The sequence below is a fragment of the Hemiscyllium ocellatum genome, chromosome 4 (assembly GCF_020745735.1).
Source record: "Hemiscyllium ocellatum isolate sHemOce1 chromosome 4, sHemOce1.pat.X.cur, whole genome shotgun sequence".
In the NCBI taxonomy this organism is placed as follows: Eukaryota; Metazoa; Chordata; class Chondrichthyes; order Orectolobiformes; family Hemiscylliidae; genus Hemiscyllium; species Hemiscyllium ocellatum.
In genome coordinates this window covers 15,497,308-15,516,255 of record NC_083404.1, presented here as the reverse complement: position 1 = coordinate 15,516,255, position 18,948 = coordinate 15,497,308, and the positions used below count along the sequence as shown (strand labels likewise).

Genomic DNA, 18,948 nt, shown 5'->3' with positions numbered 1-18,948 from the left:
TTAGAGTTGCTAGCAGAGGTAGATTTTGTACTGTTCTATTTGGTGTTCTTCAAACTTCAAATATCACTGTAAGTATATGACTGGAAAATCTCTTGAAGGGTGGCTATCCTTTGAGAGTGCACTTTTGCCCAAGGAGGAGGAGAGAGAAGAATACATTCTGCATATTGCTTCATCTAAAAAGGACTAAAGGTGAAAAAGTGGCACATATTCATCATTCGTACTATCCCAAACATTGTGGGCAATGTTTGTAAAATAAGACAGCTGGAATTAACTGTTCATTAATCAGCCCACATTGCTTCTGCCTATTAAAGTAATTTGGGATAATTTATTTCAGCATAAAATTAACAAATAACTGTCAGAAATGTAAGTATTAAGTGATGAAGATGAGCATAAAATAGTGATATTCCAGAAACAGTGTCAAACAACACGCCATCCTTAAGAGACAGCACCAAAGCATATCTTAAGACTTTTGTTAGTTGAAAGTCTAAATAAGCTTAAATGTTTCAGAACAAATAAACCTCCCAGCTAAGGCTAATATGGAAGGTAAGTGCATATAGGGTTGGGGAAAACATATTAGCATGGACAAAGGATTCGCCACAAAAAAAAGGAGCATGGACAATTGGGACATTATCAAGATAGTAGACCCTAATTATTTAAATGTCACCAGGATCAGTGCAGGACTTGAGCATTTATAACCTACACTCATGACTCAGATAAAGACACTGACAATAATGCATCCATTGCTGATGATACAAAGATGGATGGAAATGTACTCTGTGAAAAGACCACAAAGGAGCTGCAAAGAGATGGTTTCATAGATGGAGAGATGAGAATATTCAACTCACCGATGCGCAGTTTGGGTTCCGCCAGGCCACTCAGCTCCTGACCTCATTTCAACTTTTGTTCAAACATGGACAAAAGAGTTGACTTTCAGAGGTGAGGTGAGAGTGACAGTCCTTGACATCAAGGCCACATTCAACCGAGTGTAACATTAAGGAACTCCAGCAAAATGAGAATCAATGGTTAACAGGGACAAATTCTCCACTGGTTGGAGTCATACCTGACACAAAGGAAGATGGTTTGTTGTTCATCTCAGCTCCAGGATACCTCTGCAGCAGTTCCTCAATGTAGGACTATCATTTTCAGCTGCTTCACCAATTACTTTCCCTCTATCATTGGGTGGCATGGTGGCTCAGTGGTTAGCACTGCTGCCTCACAGGAGGGACCTGGGTTCGATTCCAGCCTCGGGTGACTGTCTGTGTGGAGCTTGCACATTCTCCCCATGTCTGCATGGGTTTCCTCCAGGTGCTCTGGTTTCTCCTACATTCCAAAGATGTGCCAGGGCAGGTGAATTGGCCGTGCTAAATTGCCCATAGTGTTTAGGTGCATTAATCAGGGGTAAATATAGGGTAGGGAAATGGGTCTAGGTCAGTTACTCTTCAGAGGATCATGTTGGGCCAAATGGCCTGTTTCCACACTGTAATAAGGTCAAAAGTAGGAATGTTCACTGATAATTGCACAATGTTCAACACGATTCATGATTCCTCAGATATTAAAGCAGTTCATGTTCAAATGTGATAAGATCTGGACAACATCCAGGCTTGGACTGACAAGTGGCAACGAACATTCGCATCACACAAATACTAGGCTATGATCATCTCTAATAAGAGACAATCTAACTACTGCCCTTTAACATTAAATGATGCTAACATCATTGAATTCCTTGATTATCAATATTCTGGGGCCACCTTTGATCAGAAACTCAACTGGACTCATCAAATAAACACTGGCTTAAAGAACGTGTCAGAGGTTAGGAATACTGTGGCAAATAACTCAGCTCCTGACTCCGAAGCCTGTCCACCATCTACTCGTTCTTCCCGACTCAGGTGACTGACTGTGTGGAGTTTGCACGTTCTCCCCGTGTCTGCGTGGGTTTCCTCCGGGTGCTCCGGTTTCCTCCCACAGTCCAAAGATGTGCGGGTCAGGTGAATTGGCCATGCTAAATTGCCCGTAGTGTTCGGTAAGGGGTAAATGTAGGGGTATGGGTGGGTTTCGCTTCAGCGGGTCGGTGTGGACTTGTTGGGCCGAAGGGCCTGTTTCCACACTGTAAGTCTAATCTAAAGTCACAAGTCGGGCGTGTGATGGAATACTTCTCACTTGCCTGGATGAGTGCAGCTCCCATAACATTCAAGAAGCTTGACACCATCCAGGACAAAATAGCCCAGGTCAAAGATACCATATCCACAAACATCCACACTCTCCACCAATGATGCTCAGTAGCAGCAATGCATACTATCTACAAGATGCACTACAGAAATTCATCAAAGATCCTTAAACAGCATCCTCCAAACCCATGACCAATTCCATCTAGAAGGACAAGGGCAACAGTTACATGGGAACATTACCACATGCAAATTCACCTTCAAGCAACTCACCATCCTGACTTGGAAATATATCACCACTCCTTCACTGTCACTGGGTCAAATTTCTGGAAATCCTTCTCTAAAGGCATTGTGGCCAACCTACAGCACATGGCCTGCAGCAGTTCAAAAGGCAGCTCAACATCAAGGGCAACTAGGGATGGACAATAAATGCCGACCAGAAACCGAAACCCACATCCCATGAGTGAATTTTAAAATCCTATTGTGTCTACTCTGGGCAACAATGATTTGAATACACCAATCCCTTTCTTCATCTCTTGGCCCATAGTCCTGGAGGTTATGGCAATATAAGTGAAGATCTAAATAGTGATTAAATATGTTGAGAGTTTCTGGTTTAACCATTCTTTCACAGATTGCGGTCCAGATTCCACACACACTGAGAGAAAAAAAGAATTCTTAACCCTTCTCTTAACCTTCAATGCTATTTTTAACTCTGGTTATTGACACCTTGAACAGACAACTGCCTTCCTATCCACTTATCTATGGTCCTCATAATCTTAGACACCTCTTTCCAGTCTCCACTCAAGCTTGGCTTCTCTAAGGGAAAAAAACCAATTATCCGATCTTTCTTCACAGTTCACACCCTTCAGTATAGTCAGCGTCCTGGTAAATCCCCAATATACCCTCGCATCATGTCATAGAGTGGTGATGAGGAACTGCTTGTAATAATCCAGTTGAGACCTAACCAGCATTTTATAGTTGCAGCTTAGCCTCCCGCTCTTATATCCTGTGCCTTGGCTAATAAAGCCAAGCATCTCATATGCCTTCTTAACCTCTTTATCCATCTTCCCTGCTACCTCAGGGATCTGTGGATTTTCATACCAAAGTTCCTCTGCTCTTCAGTACTTTACAAGATCATACTATTCATAGTGTAATTCTTCGTCTTCCTAACCCTCCCCAAGTGCATTACTTCACTTGTTCGAATTTCATTTGTCAATGCTCTGCCCAGCTGACCAATCCATCAGTAACTCCTTGAAGTTTATTGTTATCCTCTTCACTATTTACTACTCTGAAAATGGGGGTATCAGAACTGTCCCCTCCCTTGTTCAGCTTTCTAGGAACTGGCTAACAATTCTTCTGGACAAACTTTAAGAATTTTCTCCATCTCTGCCTTATATATTAAAATTATAATCAGTTAATTTTTGAGTCCTTGACCTGAGTACCTGGAAGGTAACATACCATTCTTGCCCCTCAGTATTCTGTAAGTTTTAATTAGATTCCCCCCTCATCCTTCTAAACTCCATCAAGAGCAGACCCAGAGCCATAGCATCCCTACAGTGTGGAAGTAAGCCATATGGTCCAAGGAGCCCACACCAACCCCCTGAAGATCATACCACCCAGACCCACCTCTCTACTCAATCCTATACCTGTAACCCTGCATTTCCCATGGCTAATCCAACAAGCCTGTCCATCCCTGATTACTATGGGCAATTTAACAAGGCTAAACTACCTAACCTGCACATCTTTGGACTGTGGGAGAAAACCGAGCACTTGGAGGAAACCAAAGCAGACAGGGCCAGAACGTGCAAACTCCACACAGTCTCCAGAGGGTTGAATCAAACTTATGTCTCTGGTGCAGTGAGGCAGCAATGCTAACCATTTAGCCACCGTGCAACCTTGAGTCCTCAACCATACTCATATGACAAACTCTTCAACCCTGAAATCATTCTTGTAAACCTCTTCTGGACCCATCCATTGCCAGCATATCCTTCCTTAGATACGGGACACAAACTTATTCACAATACTGCAAATGCAGCCTGACTAAAGCTTTATAAAGTCTCAGTAATATATCACCACTTCTTGCATTCTAGCCCTTTTGAAATGAATGCTAACATTGCATTTGCCTTTCCAACTGCCAATGAAACCTTCACGTTAACCTTAAGAAAATCCTCAACTAGGATACCTTGTTCTTCAGGTTTCTGAAGCCTTTCCCCATTTAGAAAATATTGTGCACATCTATTCTTCAAACCAAAGTGTTTCCCACATGTATTCCATCTGCCACTTCTTTGCTTACTTGCCTAGCTTGTCCAAGTTCTTCCACAGCCTCCCGTTTCCTCAATACTACATGTCCGTCCACATATCTCTGTATCATCTGCAAACTTAGCAACAATGCCCTCAGTACCTTCAACCAGATTGTTAATGTATAATGTGAACAGTTATGGTCCCAACACAGTCCCACTTGTCACCAGCTGCCATCCTGAAAAAGACCCCGTTATACCAATTCTCTGCTTTCTGCCTGTTAAGCAATCCTCTGTCCATGCCAGTGCCTTGACGCTAACACCATTCAACTCTTATCTGACTTAGCAGTTTCCTCTGCAGCATCTTGTCAAAAGCTTTCTGGGAATCCAAATGGGTTATATCTATTACCTCTCCTTTGTCTAATTTGCATGTTATTTCTTCAAAGAATTCTAACAGATTTGTCAGGCTTTACACTCCCCCCTCACCCCTACCCCTGACAAAGCTGTGCTCACACAGGCCATTTTACAGTGCACTTCTAAGGACTCTGTAATTTCATCCTTAATAATGGATTCTAAAATCTTACCAATGAGGTCAGGCTAACGAAACTATAATTTCCGGGTTTTCATTCCCCTTCCTTCTTAAACAGTGGTATTACATTGGCCATGTTCCAGTCCTCTGGGATCCTCCCTCGTCCAGTGATTGCTGAAAATCACCATCAATGCCTCCACAATCTCCTCAGCTATCTCCTTCAGAACTCTGGGTGTGGTCCATCCAGTCAGGGTGATTTATCCAGTTTCAGACTTTTCAGTTTCTGCAGCACCTTCGCCTTTTTGATGGCCATTACACTTACCTCTGCTCCTGACTCTTTTGAGGTCTCAACATCCTGCTGGAGCCTTACGTTATGAAAACTGAGGCAAAGAACCTCTTCAATTTCTCCGCCATTTCTTGTTCTGCATTACTTGTCCAGCTACGTTTTCTAGCACTCTTGCTTCTCTCTTACCTTTTACATAGCTAACAGAATTCTTACAATTTTCTTCTCTGCCACTAGCTATCTTACATTTCTATTTTATTTTCTCCCCTCTTACTACTTTTTTAGTTGCCCTCTGCAGACATAACTGAACATGGCATGACTGCAGAGTTTGCTCTGATCCATTGGTTGTGGAATTATTTAGCTCTAGCTATCATGCATTGCTTCTTCTGTTAGGCATGCAAATATTACTAAACTGGATCCTCACTAGGTGAACACTTCCAAATATGCTCAATGCTGCTCCTGGTATGCACTGATTCTCAAGCCCCACTATGCACAAAAAATCAGCATGAAAGTTAATAATTTAATCAAAGCACATAAAGCCCCTGATCCTCCTGTTTGCTGGTATCAAGTTAACAGAGAAAAGAAAGTTTTTGTACTTAATAAGAGCTACTGCTTATTATTAATAAGTGCATTCTAATTGCAAGTAAGCAGTTATGAAAAATCAATGATAACTCTATTAATTAATATGCTAAGCTTCTTTTAAAACATCTACATGCAGGCAGATACAAACAAAAAAAAAATTATGGGTGGAGGAACAGATGTATGAGAAGGTATTTAATGGGGGGGGGGGGGGGTGAAATTATACCGCTATTAGACAGGAGCTGTGGTGTATAAATTGAGAAAATTGTTCTATAGGAAGTGCACAACAAAATGTGGAGGCTGTTTAAGGAGCACCTATTGTGAGTGTTGGATAACTTTGTCTCACTGAGACAGGCAAGGAATGTTAAAGTGAAGGACCGTTGGATGACAAGAGAAGAGGAGCTTCGCGTCAATAGGCAGAAGGAAGCTTACGTAAGGTTGAGGTAGCAAGGATTTGGCACAGCTTTCGAGGATCACAGGGTAGCTAGGAAAGAACTCAAATATGTACTGAGGAGAGCTAGGAGAGAGCACAGAAAAGCCTTGGTGGGAAGGATTAGGAAAAACCCAAAGGTATTCAACACTTACATGAGGAATAAGAGAATGATTAGACAGAGAGGGTAGGGCTGATCAGGGATAGTGGAGGGAAGTTGTGCCTGGAATCTGAAGAGGTAGGGAGGCCCTAAAAAAGTTTTTTGTTTCAGTATTCACTAGATAGAGAGACCTTGTTGTTAGTGAGAACAATAGATAAGTCCCCAGGCCTGACCAGATATATTCCAAGGTTACGACAGGAAGCAAGGAACGAGACTGCTGTGCCTCTGGTGATGATCTTTGCATCATCAATCTGCATGGGAGTAGTACTGGATGATTGGAGAGAGGTGGATGTTATTCCTATGTTCAAGAAAGGGAATTGAAAATCCCTGGGAATTACAGATCAGTCTGTCTTACGTCTGTGTTAAGCAAGGTAATGGAAAGGATTCTGAGAGATAAGATTTATGATTATTTGGAAAAACATAGTTTGATTAAAGATAGTCAGCATGGCTCTGTGAAGGCGAAAGTGAGGAGTACAAATGCTGGAGATTACAGTGGGAGTATGGTGCTGGACAAGCACAGCAGGGCAGGCAGCATCTGAGGTGCAGGAAAACTGACATTTTGGGCTAAGGTCCTTCATCAGCCATTTGTGAAGGGCAGGTAATGCCTCACAAGCCTCATTGAGGTCTTTGAGGATGTGATGAGACAAGCTAACAAAGGTCGATCAATGGATCTGGTGTATAGATTTCAGCAAGGCATTTGATAAGGTTCTCCACTGTAGGCTCGTTCAGAAAATCAGGAGGTACGGGATACAGGGAAATTTGGCTGACTGGATACTGAATTGGCTGGTGGAAGGACGACAGCGAGGTGTAGTGGATGGAAAGAATTCTGCATGAAGGTCGGTGACCAATGGTGTCCTGCAGGAATCTGTTCTTGGGCCAATGCTCTTTGTAGTTTTTATAAATGACTTAGATGAAGAAGTAGAAGGGTGGGTTAGTAAGTTTGCCGATGATACAAAGGTTGGTGGTGTTGTAGACAATGCCAAAGGCTGTTGCAGGCTCCAACAAGACATTGACAGGATGTAGAATTGGGCTGAGAAGTGGCAGATGGAGTTCAACCTGCATAAATGCGAAGTGCTTCATTTTGGAAGGTCAAATTTGAATGCTGAATATAGGGTTAAAGGTAGGATTCATGACAGTGTGGAGGAACAGTGGGATCTTGAGGTCCACATACACAGATTGCTGAAAGTTGACATGCAATTTGATAGGATTGTTACGAAGGTATATGGTGTTTTAGCTTTCATTAACAGGGGGATTGAGTTTAAGAGCCACAAGAGTTTGCTGCAGCTCTATAAAACCCTGATTAAACCACACTTGGAATACTGTGTCCAGTTCTAGTCATCTCAATATAGGAAGGATGCAGTTGTTTTAAACAGGGTGCAGAGGAAATTTACCAGACTGCTGCCTGGACTGGAGGGCATGTCTTATGAACAGGGGTTGATCAGACTGGTGAGAAGGAGGAAGAGAGGTGACTTGACAGAGGTGTAAAAGGTAGAGGCATAGATACAGTAGAGAGCCAGAGACTTGTTCCCAGGGCAGAAATGGCTGTCACAAGGAGTTATAATTTTAAGGTGATTGGAGGAAGGTAAATGGGAGATGTCAGAGGTAGGTTCTTTACATACAGAATGGTGGGTGCATGGAATGCACTGCCAGCAGTAGTGGTAGAGTCAGAGACATTAGGGACATTTAAGCTAGTGCTAGACAAGCACATGAGCAGTAAATTGAGGGGTGTGAAGGTTAAGTTGACCTTAGATTAAATTAAATGCTTGGCACAGATCGTGGGCTGAAGGGCCTGTACTGCACTGTACTGTTCTATGCTCTATGTTCTGTATAAATTTGGAAAACGTAGTTCAATAGCATCAGTCCACAAGGTTCATTGAGGTGCTCCTACTGTTTTGTCAGATCTTTCTGTTCTTCAATTTCCATTCAGTTTTTTTCATTACATCACGGGAGGTGCATGATGACTGGTACATTAGCAACAAGGCCTCTTAGTCACTGATTAAAGGCAACAGCTTACAGTAATTGATGGAAGAAAATAAGTCTAAATATGACAACTCCACGTCTAACTATCCCAGTGTTTCGATGTTAGCTAATCAAAACAATGGAGACTGGCTTTGAGAACTGTTTACCTCTCCTACTATCTCCTGCTTGTTGTCTCTTTCATCGTGCAGTACTCTTATCACCTGGCACACCTGCTCCTCCTTATTCTCTTTCCTATGTTGATACCTTTTCGGCACGTGCATGTGATATAACGATTCTTCTTCCTATGATCAACAATAGCCGCTTTACTAACGCTAACTACTTTGTATGAACCACTGAACTTTTCTTTCAAAGGTTCACCATGCAAAGGTAACAATATAAATACTTCATCTTGCACGTGAAATACTCTAGATACTGAATATTTGTGTATTCATTCATTTTCACTTCTGAGGTCTTAGAATGTTGTGTGTTACTTTGAATGGCTTCTGTGACACTTTCTAGAAACATTGACATGTAATCCAGCTTGGAGAATTTATCTTCTTGTTTCAAGAACTTGCCCTCATCAATTTTAAAAGACCTCTGATCTCATAACTATAAATCAATTCAGATGGACTAAACATAGTAGATTTATTTGAAGAACTGCTGATAGCAAATGGTGAAAAAAATCTATTCCTTTCTCCCAATCCTGAGAATATTTATGATCTTATGCCTTGATCATGGTTTTGAGAATCTGATGGTATTTCTCCAAAGCACCCTATATTTGCAGCTAATAACAGTTGATTTCCATTGTTTTATATCCAGACTACTAATGATTTTGCAGAAAACATCAGACATGAAGTTAGAACCTTGATTCTTGTATCTCAATTGGTAGTCCATAACAAGCAAACAAAACTTGAATTAACTTTTCCACTACTACATTAAAAATAGATAGCCCTTAACAAAATAATTTCTGGAAATCCAATTATCAGATTCATAATGGCAAAGATACATTAATATTCTATTTTCACTTTCATAATGTTCCTACATAATTTATAAACATGAATAAACGGTTCTTCAAAATCTTGCATGGGGTATCAATGGTTCTAGTTTAATTACATGTTGAGATTTTCCTACTACCTGACATTTATGACTTATTATACAGAACTGCACTAGGTCTTAATGATATCTTGACCAAATAAAATAACTATTCAGCGATGCTTACATTTCCAAATTCCTATATATTCTACCATAGGAATTTCATGCATTAACCATAATATCTCACTATTATATCTGGTCAGTACCACTATTTGATTGTTAGCTGTCCATTCTTTGTCCAAAGGTCTGGGAGGATATCTCCACTTCCTTGTCAGAACTCCAGTTTAATGCAATATCACTCCTGAACTCTTTCAGCCTCAGCTTCAGTGTGAGCTGTCTTATTTAACTCTGCATCTGTTTCCTGAGCCCTGACTGACGTGCCAAATATGTCTATTAATCTCAGCACAAATATCTTAGAATTAACTGTATACGTAGCTCAATAATAATGTGATAAATGTAAACCACTTCCAATCAGCTTCTCTTGACCAGAAAATGAAGATTTATTACTTTGGGTTGCAGACCATATTAGGAAATTTAAAGAATGTTTTCTTACTTTTAATTTCTCTCTCTTAATCCTTAAAAATGGCAGGAATCGCAGATAGATAGAATGGTGAAGGTGGCATTTGGTACATTTGACCTCATTGGTCAGGACATTGCGCAAAGGAGTTGGGATATCATATTGTGACTGTCCACGACATTAGGGAGGCCACTTCTAGAATACTGCATACAATTCTGGTCATCCTTCCATAGGAAAGATGTTAAACTTGAGAGGGTGCAGAAAAGATTTATAAGAATGTTACTGGGACAGGAGAGCTTGAGCTATAGGGAGAAGCTGAATATGCTAGGGTTATTTTCCCCAGGAATGTCAGAGGCTGAGGGATGACCATATAGAGGTTTGTAAAATCGTGAGGGGCATGGATAGGGTGAATAGCCAAAGTCTTTTTCTCGAGAGTATAGGTTAAGGTGAAAGGAGAAAGATTTATAAAAGAGCATGGGGGTTGGGGGGTAATTTTTTTTATGCAGAGGGTAGTGTGTGTATGGAACAACCTGCCACAGAAAGTGGTGGATGCAGGTACAATTACAACATTTAAAAGGCATCTGCATGGGTAAATGAATAGAAAAGGTTTAAGAGGAATAATGGGCCAAGTGCTGGCAAAGGGGCTAGGTCAGATTGGGATGTCTGATCAGTGCAGATGAATTAGACTGAAGGGTCTGTTTCTGTGCTGTATGACTCAGTAATTCCATTATCCAGTCCTTCTTCTCAATCTACATATATCTTTGTTTGCCTGATTGATAATGGATTCACTCATTTTAATTTAACTTCCTCATCAGTTCAAATTTCCCCAATTCACAATTTTCTGATTGCTCCATGTTTCTTCAACTTCCCAGAGATCCTATTGCTCCTTTTGCCTTTGCTGACCTTTATCAGTTTGTAGCTCCAGAAAGTCAATGAGTAAAAATTATTAAAAACTAAATATACACAAACAAGTCTACTGAACAACATACACCATCTGATGACCTGTTCTAACAAAATCTGGGCTATCATAAAATTGATTGATAATATGTCCTTATTCTATCCAGATGGGCAACACGAAAGATACTCAATTATGTAAACTGATGCATGAAAAACACTAAGTCATGAGAAAAGATTCTGAAGTTTATTTATAACATAATTACCTCCTCATAGCAGGCCGAGTATTGCGTTTGAGCCTCCACTAACTGTTTTTGCAAAGCACACAATTTGTTTTCCTTCTGATGAATCTATAAAGCATAAAGAAATATAATTCACATGTACAATTCTTCCTTAGTGTTTTTTACCATCTTAATGTATAAAAATCTGGCCCACCTATACCTAGTAAAGTGCTGCAATTTTTATACATATATTGAAAATAATTCAGTGCTGAACAATGGACTGCATTTTTGGTTTCCAATGTTTCAATACAAGATATACATAAAAATGCGCAAATTCCATGTTTCTATTCACAATGATGAAATGTCTGATGTAGTGACTAATAACCCACTCTATATGCTGAAAGTTTACCTATGGTTTCACTCACAACTGTCGAAATGCAATTTTTCAGAATGTGACTCAGATGGTGTAAATTAGATATTAGTTTCTATCAGCGCACAGGGTGAATGAACCGTTCAGAAGATCCTGCAGTAACTGCACTTTTAACAGCATGAAAGGCTTTTATTTCTCCATTTTCTAAACACAGAAAAATGTATCCCTACAATTCAGAATATTGAATGTCTTATAGAAAGTGAAAGGTCATTTGTAACTGTCCACAGGATTGATGGAGTTAAGATAGCTCTTTGACCTTCACCCTGCACTCATGAAGTACAGTCTCAGATGACAGAGCATCATGCAAGTTTTTGGAGACTGTCCTTTTCATTCCATATCACATTGTAGCTATGTTCTGATATGTGCTCATAATTGTACATCAAGAATTAATTATATCAAGTCTTCCCTCATTAAATGGCAAATGGTCTTCTAGTACTGCTGAGGCTGTAATTTGCATAAATTCAAACATGTCATTTTATTTACTATTTTTGATCTGATCCTGTGGAATAATTTCTTTCGAGGCCTAGATAAACATCAAGGTCATCTACTGAATATGTATAAATTAAACTGAAGAATATAATCTGTACTAGAAACTAATTTCACAACCTTGGTAATCAAAACATAGTTCTCTCGTAAACATCTAAAAAATTTTAAATATTAAATATGAAATCCTAATATATTGAAAACAGCAAATGACAACAAAGAAACATTTACATGTGGGTTTTTGATATTAGTGAATTATTATATGTGTTAATAAACAATTTCCCAAACAGAATTTATGTTCCTTACATGGAATATAGTGGTATGAAAGTAATATATCTAAAGAATTCACTATTTTTTCTCTTTTCTGATAAAAATAAACCATAAAGCACAAAATGAAAACACATTTTGTCTTCAATAAACTTAAATGACAGAAGTGAGGGGTGAGTCCTCCTTTCTATTTTATAGAATCCAAAATCTTTTCCAAAATGAAAATTGAAAACCTTCATTGCATTTAAAGCAAGGACAATATTCAGGAGGGATTGTATATCAAATATATTTTTAAATCTGCAAAAGAAATGCTTACAAATTAGCATAAGAATTTGTGATCGCAAATACATCACAAGATTTAACAATGCCACTTTTATACCAAAAAACTATGGTGAAAATGTTCACAACAGACAGACTCTGAATCACATGCAATTTTACTGTAAAACCAATTTCTACCTTACTTTTATGCATGATAGAGCAGGATCAAAGGGCCTAATGGCCTACTCCTGCTCCTATTTTCTACATGCTTCTGTTTCTATGAATATATGAGTGAGAGCGGAAATGGTAGATACCAACAAGTGCTTTAATTAGATGGTTGCTTTATTTAAGGCTAAGGTTAGGATTTTCCTAGCATTGGACAATGCTAGTGTCAGGACCAAAAGCAGATGCCAAGCCCACAAGCAGTAGCCAACAGTACTCGGCAATGTCCAATTAAGAGTCTGCTGCCAGGCTTACCCTAAGTTGAAAACAGCAGCCTAGCTCTCTCACGAGCAAGACAGAGGACTGGCAAATCTACAGAGGTGACTGCTTTTGAGGTTGTAAGGACAATGAGATAGTGCCTCCATTATAAGATGAAGGAAGAAATAAATTCATTCCTATGCTGAAGCCAGTCAGGTACATCCCAACAATTAGAGAGGAATCTGTCTAGCAGTGGCTACAGGGCCAAGGCACAATTGGTGGTAGCAGAGGTACCTTCATTGAAGCGTAGAACCTTGGGTTCAAAGGCCTTTTATCCTCAGGTGGCTGCCTTCAAATTTGCCATATATTGAAGGAGTAGCCAGTAGACACTCCTCTGCCAACAAATTACCAGAAGCCTGGAAAAATGGGCAATTGTTCCTTTAATAATGGAAATTAAGGAAAAATTACCTGACAGCCAGATTGATTGGCAAGCCCTCACAGGATGGCCCCACAGAATTATAGCTCCCCCAAGATTGCCGCTGAGTGCCAGTAATTCCTTGGTCTAACTGATACATTGATAAAAAAAACCCTATGGACAGCATGGTGCTTCCTTGTCTGACCTGAGATATCATTAGATTAGATTAGATTACTTACAGTGTGGAAACAGGCCCTTCGGCCCTACAAGTCCACACCGACCCGCCGAAGCGCAACCCACCCATACCCCTACATTTACCCCTTACCTAACACTACAGGCAATTTAGCATGGCCAATTCACCTGACCCGCACATCTTTGGACTGTGGGAGGAAACCGGAGCACCCGGAGGAAACCCACGCAGACACGGGGAGAACGTGCAAACTCCACACAGTCAGTCGCCTGAGTCAGGAATTGAACCCGGGTCTCAGGCGCTGTGAGGCAGCAGTGCTAACCACTGTGCCACCGTGCCGCCCACTATGCTTTGTTATAAAACCTTACGTTATATTGAGAAGGTGACTTAAAAGAAGTTCTGGGCTTAACACATGAATGAACTGAAACCTGCAATCCATTCTAAAAGATGAAAGACTTAACAATCCAGGTGTGTTCAATATATCATTTTAGTTGCACGGCGCTGTGATCTTTTGCTGTAAACTCTGTGTCTTAGACTCCACAACCACCTGATGAAGGAGCAGTGCTTCCAAATAAACCTGTTGGACTATAATCTGGTATTGTGTGATTCTTAACTTTGTCTACCCCAGTCCAACACCGGCTGCTCCACATCATGGCTACCATCGACACCACTACCTGCCAGCTCACAGTGGAGAGGATCTCCAAGAAGATCGTGCATATCGACAGAGATATCAGGTTTCTGCAGAAATGTAAGAAAGCAGGAAAGATCCCAAAAGGATTACGGACCACAAACTCACTCAAGTTGACCTACAACACAGACTACCCTGAGGGACTTTGCCACTGCACCTCTCACAAACCCCTCAATCATCTCATGCACCAGCTCTACAGCAGTGTTGATTTCAACTATTGCTGAAATCAACATCCAGCAGTAGTTATGCAACACTGTCAAGCAGACAAAGGCAACAGAACTACACCACGTACATGCATACCAAGTTCAAGAAACTGGAGAAACTTGGCATCACCACCAGCCAAGCCTTCCCTGGTGCCACAGTTGAAAACGTTATCACAACGGGGAAATTGATTGTCAACTATCTGAACCACACCCTTCAACCAGCAGAGAATGAAGTTCTCAGCTGAGGGCTCAATTTCTGCCCCACCGCCAAAATGAACCCCACTGGTCTTGCAGCAGACACGGAGGAATTCATCAGACAAATGAGACTCCGGGAATTCTTCCAAGATGTCAGCAGCGAACCAACCGACAAACCAGAATAGTCATCAGAGAGATCTGTGGATGAGCGACCAAAGAAGCAGTCAATTTGGCCCTTCACAATATATGCTCAAACTGTCAGGAAATGTGCGAATGCCAGATTCACTAGCTGCACCAATAAGGTAGAGCAAAACATCACCCGACCACAACACAGTGCCATCCAGGCTCTCAAAACCAATCGCACCATTGTCATCAAACCAGCAGACATACGCAACAGCCATGGCGACCAAATGTGCAATCCAATATGCCAACATTTTCCTGTACCAGTTCGAGCAAGACTTCTTTGCTGCACAGGATCTCCAAGTAAAAAATGAGGTCTGCAGATGCTGGAGATCACAGCTGCAAATGTGTTGCTGGTCAAAGCACAGCAGGCCAGGCAGCATCTCAGGAATAGAGAATTCGACGTTTCGAGCATAAGCCCTTCATCAGGAATATATTCCTGATGAAGGGCTTATGCTCGAAACGTCGAATTCTCTATTCCTGAGATGCTGCCTGGCCTGCTGTGCTTTGACCAGCAACACATTTGCAGCACAGGATCTCCAATCAATACTATACATCAGATATATTGACAACATTTTCTTTCTCTGGACCCATGGCGAGGAGTCACTGAAACAATTGCACTGTGACATCAGTGAGTTTCATCACACCATCAGACTTAGCATGTACTACTTCTTATCATCTGCCTCATTCTTGGACACATGCATCTCCATCAAGGATGGGCACCTCAGTATCTCACTCTCCGCAAACTCATGAATAATCTTACAGTGCTACAGTTTTCTAGCTGCCACCCTAAATATATTAATACAGCCATCCCCTACGGACAAGCCCTGAGCATACACAGGATCTGTTCAGATAAGGAGGAACATGACAAACACCTGAAGGTGCTCAAGGATGCCCTCATAAGAACAGGATACAATGCTCAACTCATCGACTGCCAGTTCCAACGTGCCACAGCAAGAAACCGTAATGATCTCCTCAGGAGATAGACATAGAATACAACTGATAAGGTTGTCTTCTTGTCCAGTACTTCCTGGGAGCCAAAAAACTACACCACGTTCTTTGCAGCCTGCAACACATTAACGATGAGGATGAGAGTCTCATCAAGACCTTCCCTAAGCCTCCACTTCTTAGCTTTAAACAACTATCAAACCTTAAACCTTGTTCGCAGCAAACTGTCCAGCCTTCAGGACAACATCGACCACAACACTGTACAATGCTGTCATGGCATCCACTGTAAGACATGTCAAATTATCAACACAGATACCACCATTACACATTGGGACACCACCCACCATGGACGTGGCAGGTACTCATGTGGCTCGACCAACATGGTCTAAGTCAAATTCTGCAGGCAAAGATGCCCTGAGGCATGGTATATTAGCAAGACCAAGCAGACGTTACGAGAAAGGATGAATGGGCACCGCACAACAATCAATAGAGAGGGATGTTCTGTCCCAGTCAGGGAGAACTTTAGTGGTCAGGGACATTCGGGCCTCGGATCTTCAGGTGACTGTCCTCCAAAATGGACTTTGGAATAGGCAACAATGCAAGGTGGCCTAGCAGAGGTTGATAGCTTTGATCAGGATCTTGGGTTCATGTCACATGACAGGTGACCCCACAATACTATATTCTCTCTCTCTCTCTCTCTCTCTCTTTTCCCACCCCAGTCCTACACCGGCTCTTCTACATAATTACAATTAATTAGACACAGCTTTATTTCCAATTAACACTCTTTTAATGAGATGCTCTGCAGAGAACATGAGATTATTGAAATTACTTTGGTCATATGGTATACATCGGTCAACTCAAAAGATTCTCAGTTTTATACATATCATTGGCTAGGGTTATAGATCTTAAATCAATGCTACCAACAATTGCTTCTTTATTTAACTTCGTTTCATTTATTCATCAGGAATGAAAAATTTATGCTTGAAACGTTGACTCTCCTGCTCCTCGGATGCTGTTTGACCAGCTGTGCTTCTCCAGCACCACTCTTCGACTCAAAACCCTACTGCACCCTTTCCAATGCTTCCACATCCTTTCCATAGACTGTAGGGATTATAGAGACTGTAGGGAAATAGATGGTGACATCTTGAAAAATGTCCAGATTACAGAGAAGGAAGTGCTGGATGTCTTGAAACGGGTAAAGATGAATAAATCCCCAGGACCTGATCAGGTGTACCCGAGTACTCTGTGGGAAGCCAAAGAAGTGATTGCTGGGCCTCTTGCTGAGATATTTGTATCATCGATAGTCACAGGTGAGCTGCCGGAAGACTGGAGGTTGGCAAACGTGGTGCCACTGTTTAAGAAGGGTGGTAAGGACAAGCCAGGGAACTATAGACCAGTGAGCCTGACCTCGGTGGTGGGCAAGTGGTTGGAGGGAATCCTGAGAGACAGAATGTACATATATTTGGAAAGGCAAGGACTGGTTAGGGATTCAACATGGCTTTGTGTGTGGGAAATCATGTCTCACAAACTTGACTGAGTTTTTTAAAGAAGTAACAAAGAGGATTGATGAAGGCAGAGCGGTAGATGTGATCTATATAGACTTCAGTAAGGCGTTTCACAAGGTTCCCCATGGGAGACTGATTAGCAAGATTAGATCACATGGAATACAGGGAGAACTAGCCATTTGGATACAGAACTGGCTCAAAGGTAGAAGACAAAGGGTGGTGGTGGAGTTTTTCAGACTAGAAGCCTGTGACCAGTGGAGTGCCACAAGGATCGGTGCTGGGCCCTCTACTTTTTATCATTTACATAAATGATTTGGATGCATGCATAGGAGGTACAGTTAGTAAGTTTGCAGGTGACACCAGATGTAGTGGACAGCGAAGAGAGTTACCACAGATTACCAACAGGATCTTGACCAGATGGGCCAATGGGCTGAGAAGTGGCAGATGGAGTTTGATTCAGATAAATGCGAGATGCTGCATTTTGGGAAAGCAAATCTTTGCAGGACTTATACACTTAATGGTAAGGTCCTAGGGAGTATTGCTGAACAAAGAGACCTTGGAGTGCAGGTTCATAGCTCCTTGAAAGTGGAGTCGCAGGTAGATAGGATAGTGAGGAAGGCGTTTGGTATGCTTTCTTTTATTGGTCAGAATGTTGAGTACAGGAGTTGGGAGATCATGTTGCATCTGTACAGGACATTGGTTAGGCCACTGTTGGAATACCGCGTACAATTCTGGTCTCCTTCCTATCGGAAAGATGTTGTGAAACTTGAAAGGGTTCAGAAAAGATTTACAAGGATGCTGCCAGGGTTGGGGGATTTATGCTATAGGGAGAGGCTAAACAGGTTGGGGCTGTTTTTCCTGGAGCGTCGGAGGCTGAGGCGTGACTTTATAGAGGTTTACAAAATTATGAGGGGCATGGATAGGGTAAATAGCAAAGTCTTTTCCTTGGGGTCGAGGAGTCCAGAACTAGAGGGCAGAGATTTAGGGTGAGAAAGGAAAGATATAAAAGAGACCTAAGGGGCAACTTTTTCACCCAGAAGTTGGTACAGGTATGGAATCATCTGCCAGAGGAAGTCGTGGAGGCTGGTATAATTGCAACATTTAAAAGGCATTTGGATGGGTGTATGAATAGGAAGGGTTTGGAGGGATATGGGCCAGGTGCTGGCAGGTGGGACTAGATTGGGTTGGGATATCTGGACGGCATGGATGGGTTGGACCGAAGGGTCTGTTTCCATGCTGTACACCTCTACGACTCTATGACCCTATAATGCAGTGACCAGAAATGTATGCAATATGGTCGCACCAGAGCTGTGTACAACTACAACATGGCTTCATGGCTCCGAAACTCAATCCCTCTACCAGTAAAAGCTACACACTGTATGCCTTCTGGGCAACCCCATCAACCTGGGAGGCAACTTTCAGAGATCTACGCACATGAACATCAAGATGTCTCTGCTCATCCACACTACCAAGAATCTTACCATTAGCCCAGTACTCTGTATTCCTGTCACTCTTTCCTAAGTGAATTACCTCATACGTTTCTGCATTAAACTCCATTTGCCACCATTCAGTCCTGCAGCTTAGTTATGTCCCTCTGCAACCTGCAACATCCTTCCGCACTGTCCACAACTCCATCGACTTTAATGTCATCCACAAATTTATGAACCCATCCTTCTATACCCTCATCCAGGTCGTTTATAAAA

The 18,948-nt window shown here is 41.6% G+C and overlaps 1 protein-coding gene across 1 annotated transcript in view; it reads right to left on the bottom strand.

Moving 5' to 3' along the window:
- Positions 1-18,948, bottom strand: part of LOC132815300 (polyamine-modulated factor 1-binding protein 1-like) — a 318,458-nt gene that overhangs the window by 260,340 nt on the left and 39,170 nt on the right. The window contains exon 4 of the mRNA XM_060824144.1: positions 11,109-11,192. Within this exon, the coding sequence (XP_060680127.1) occupies positions 11,109-11,192 (84 nt within the window). The remainder of the gene's footprint in view (positions 1-11,108; positions 11,193-18,948) is intronic.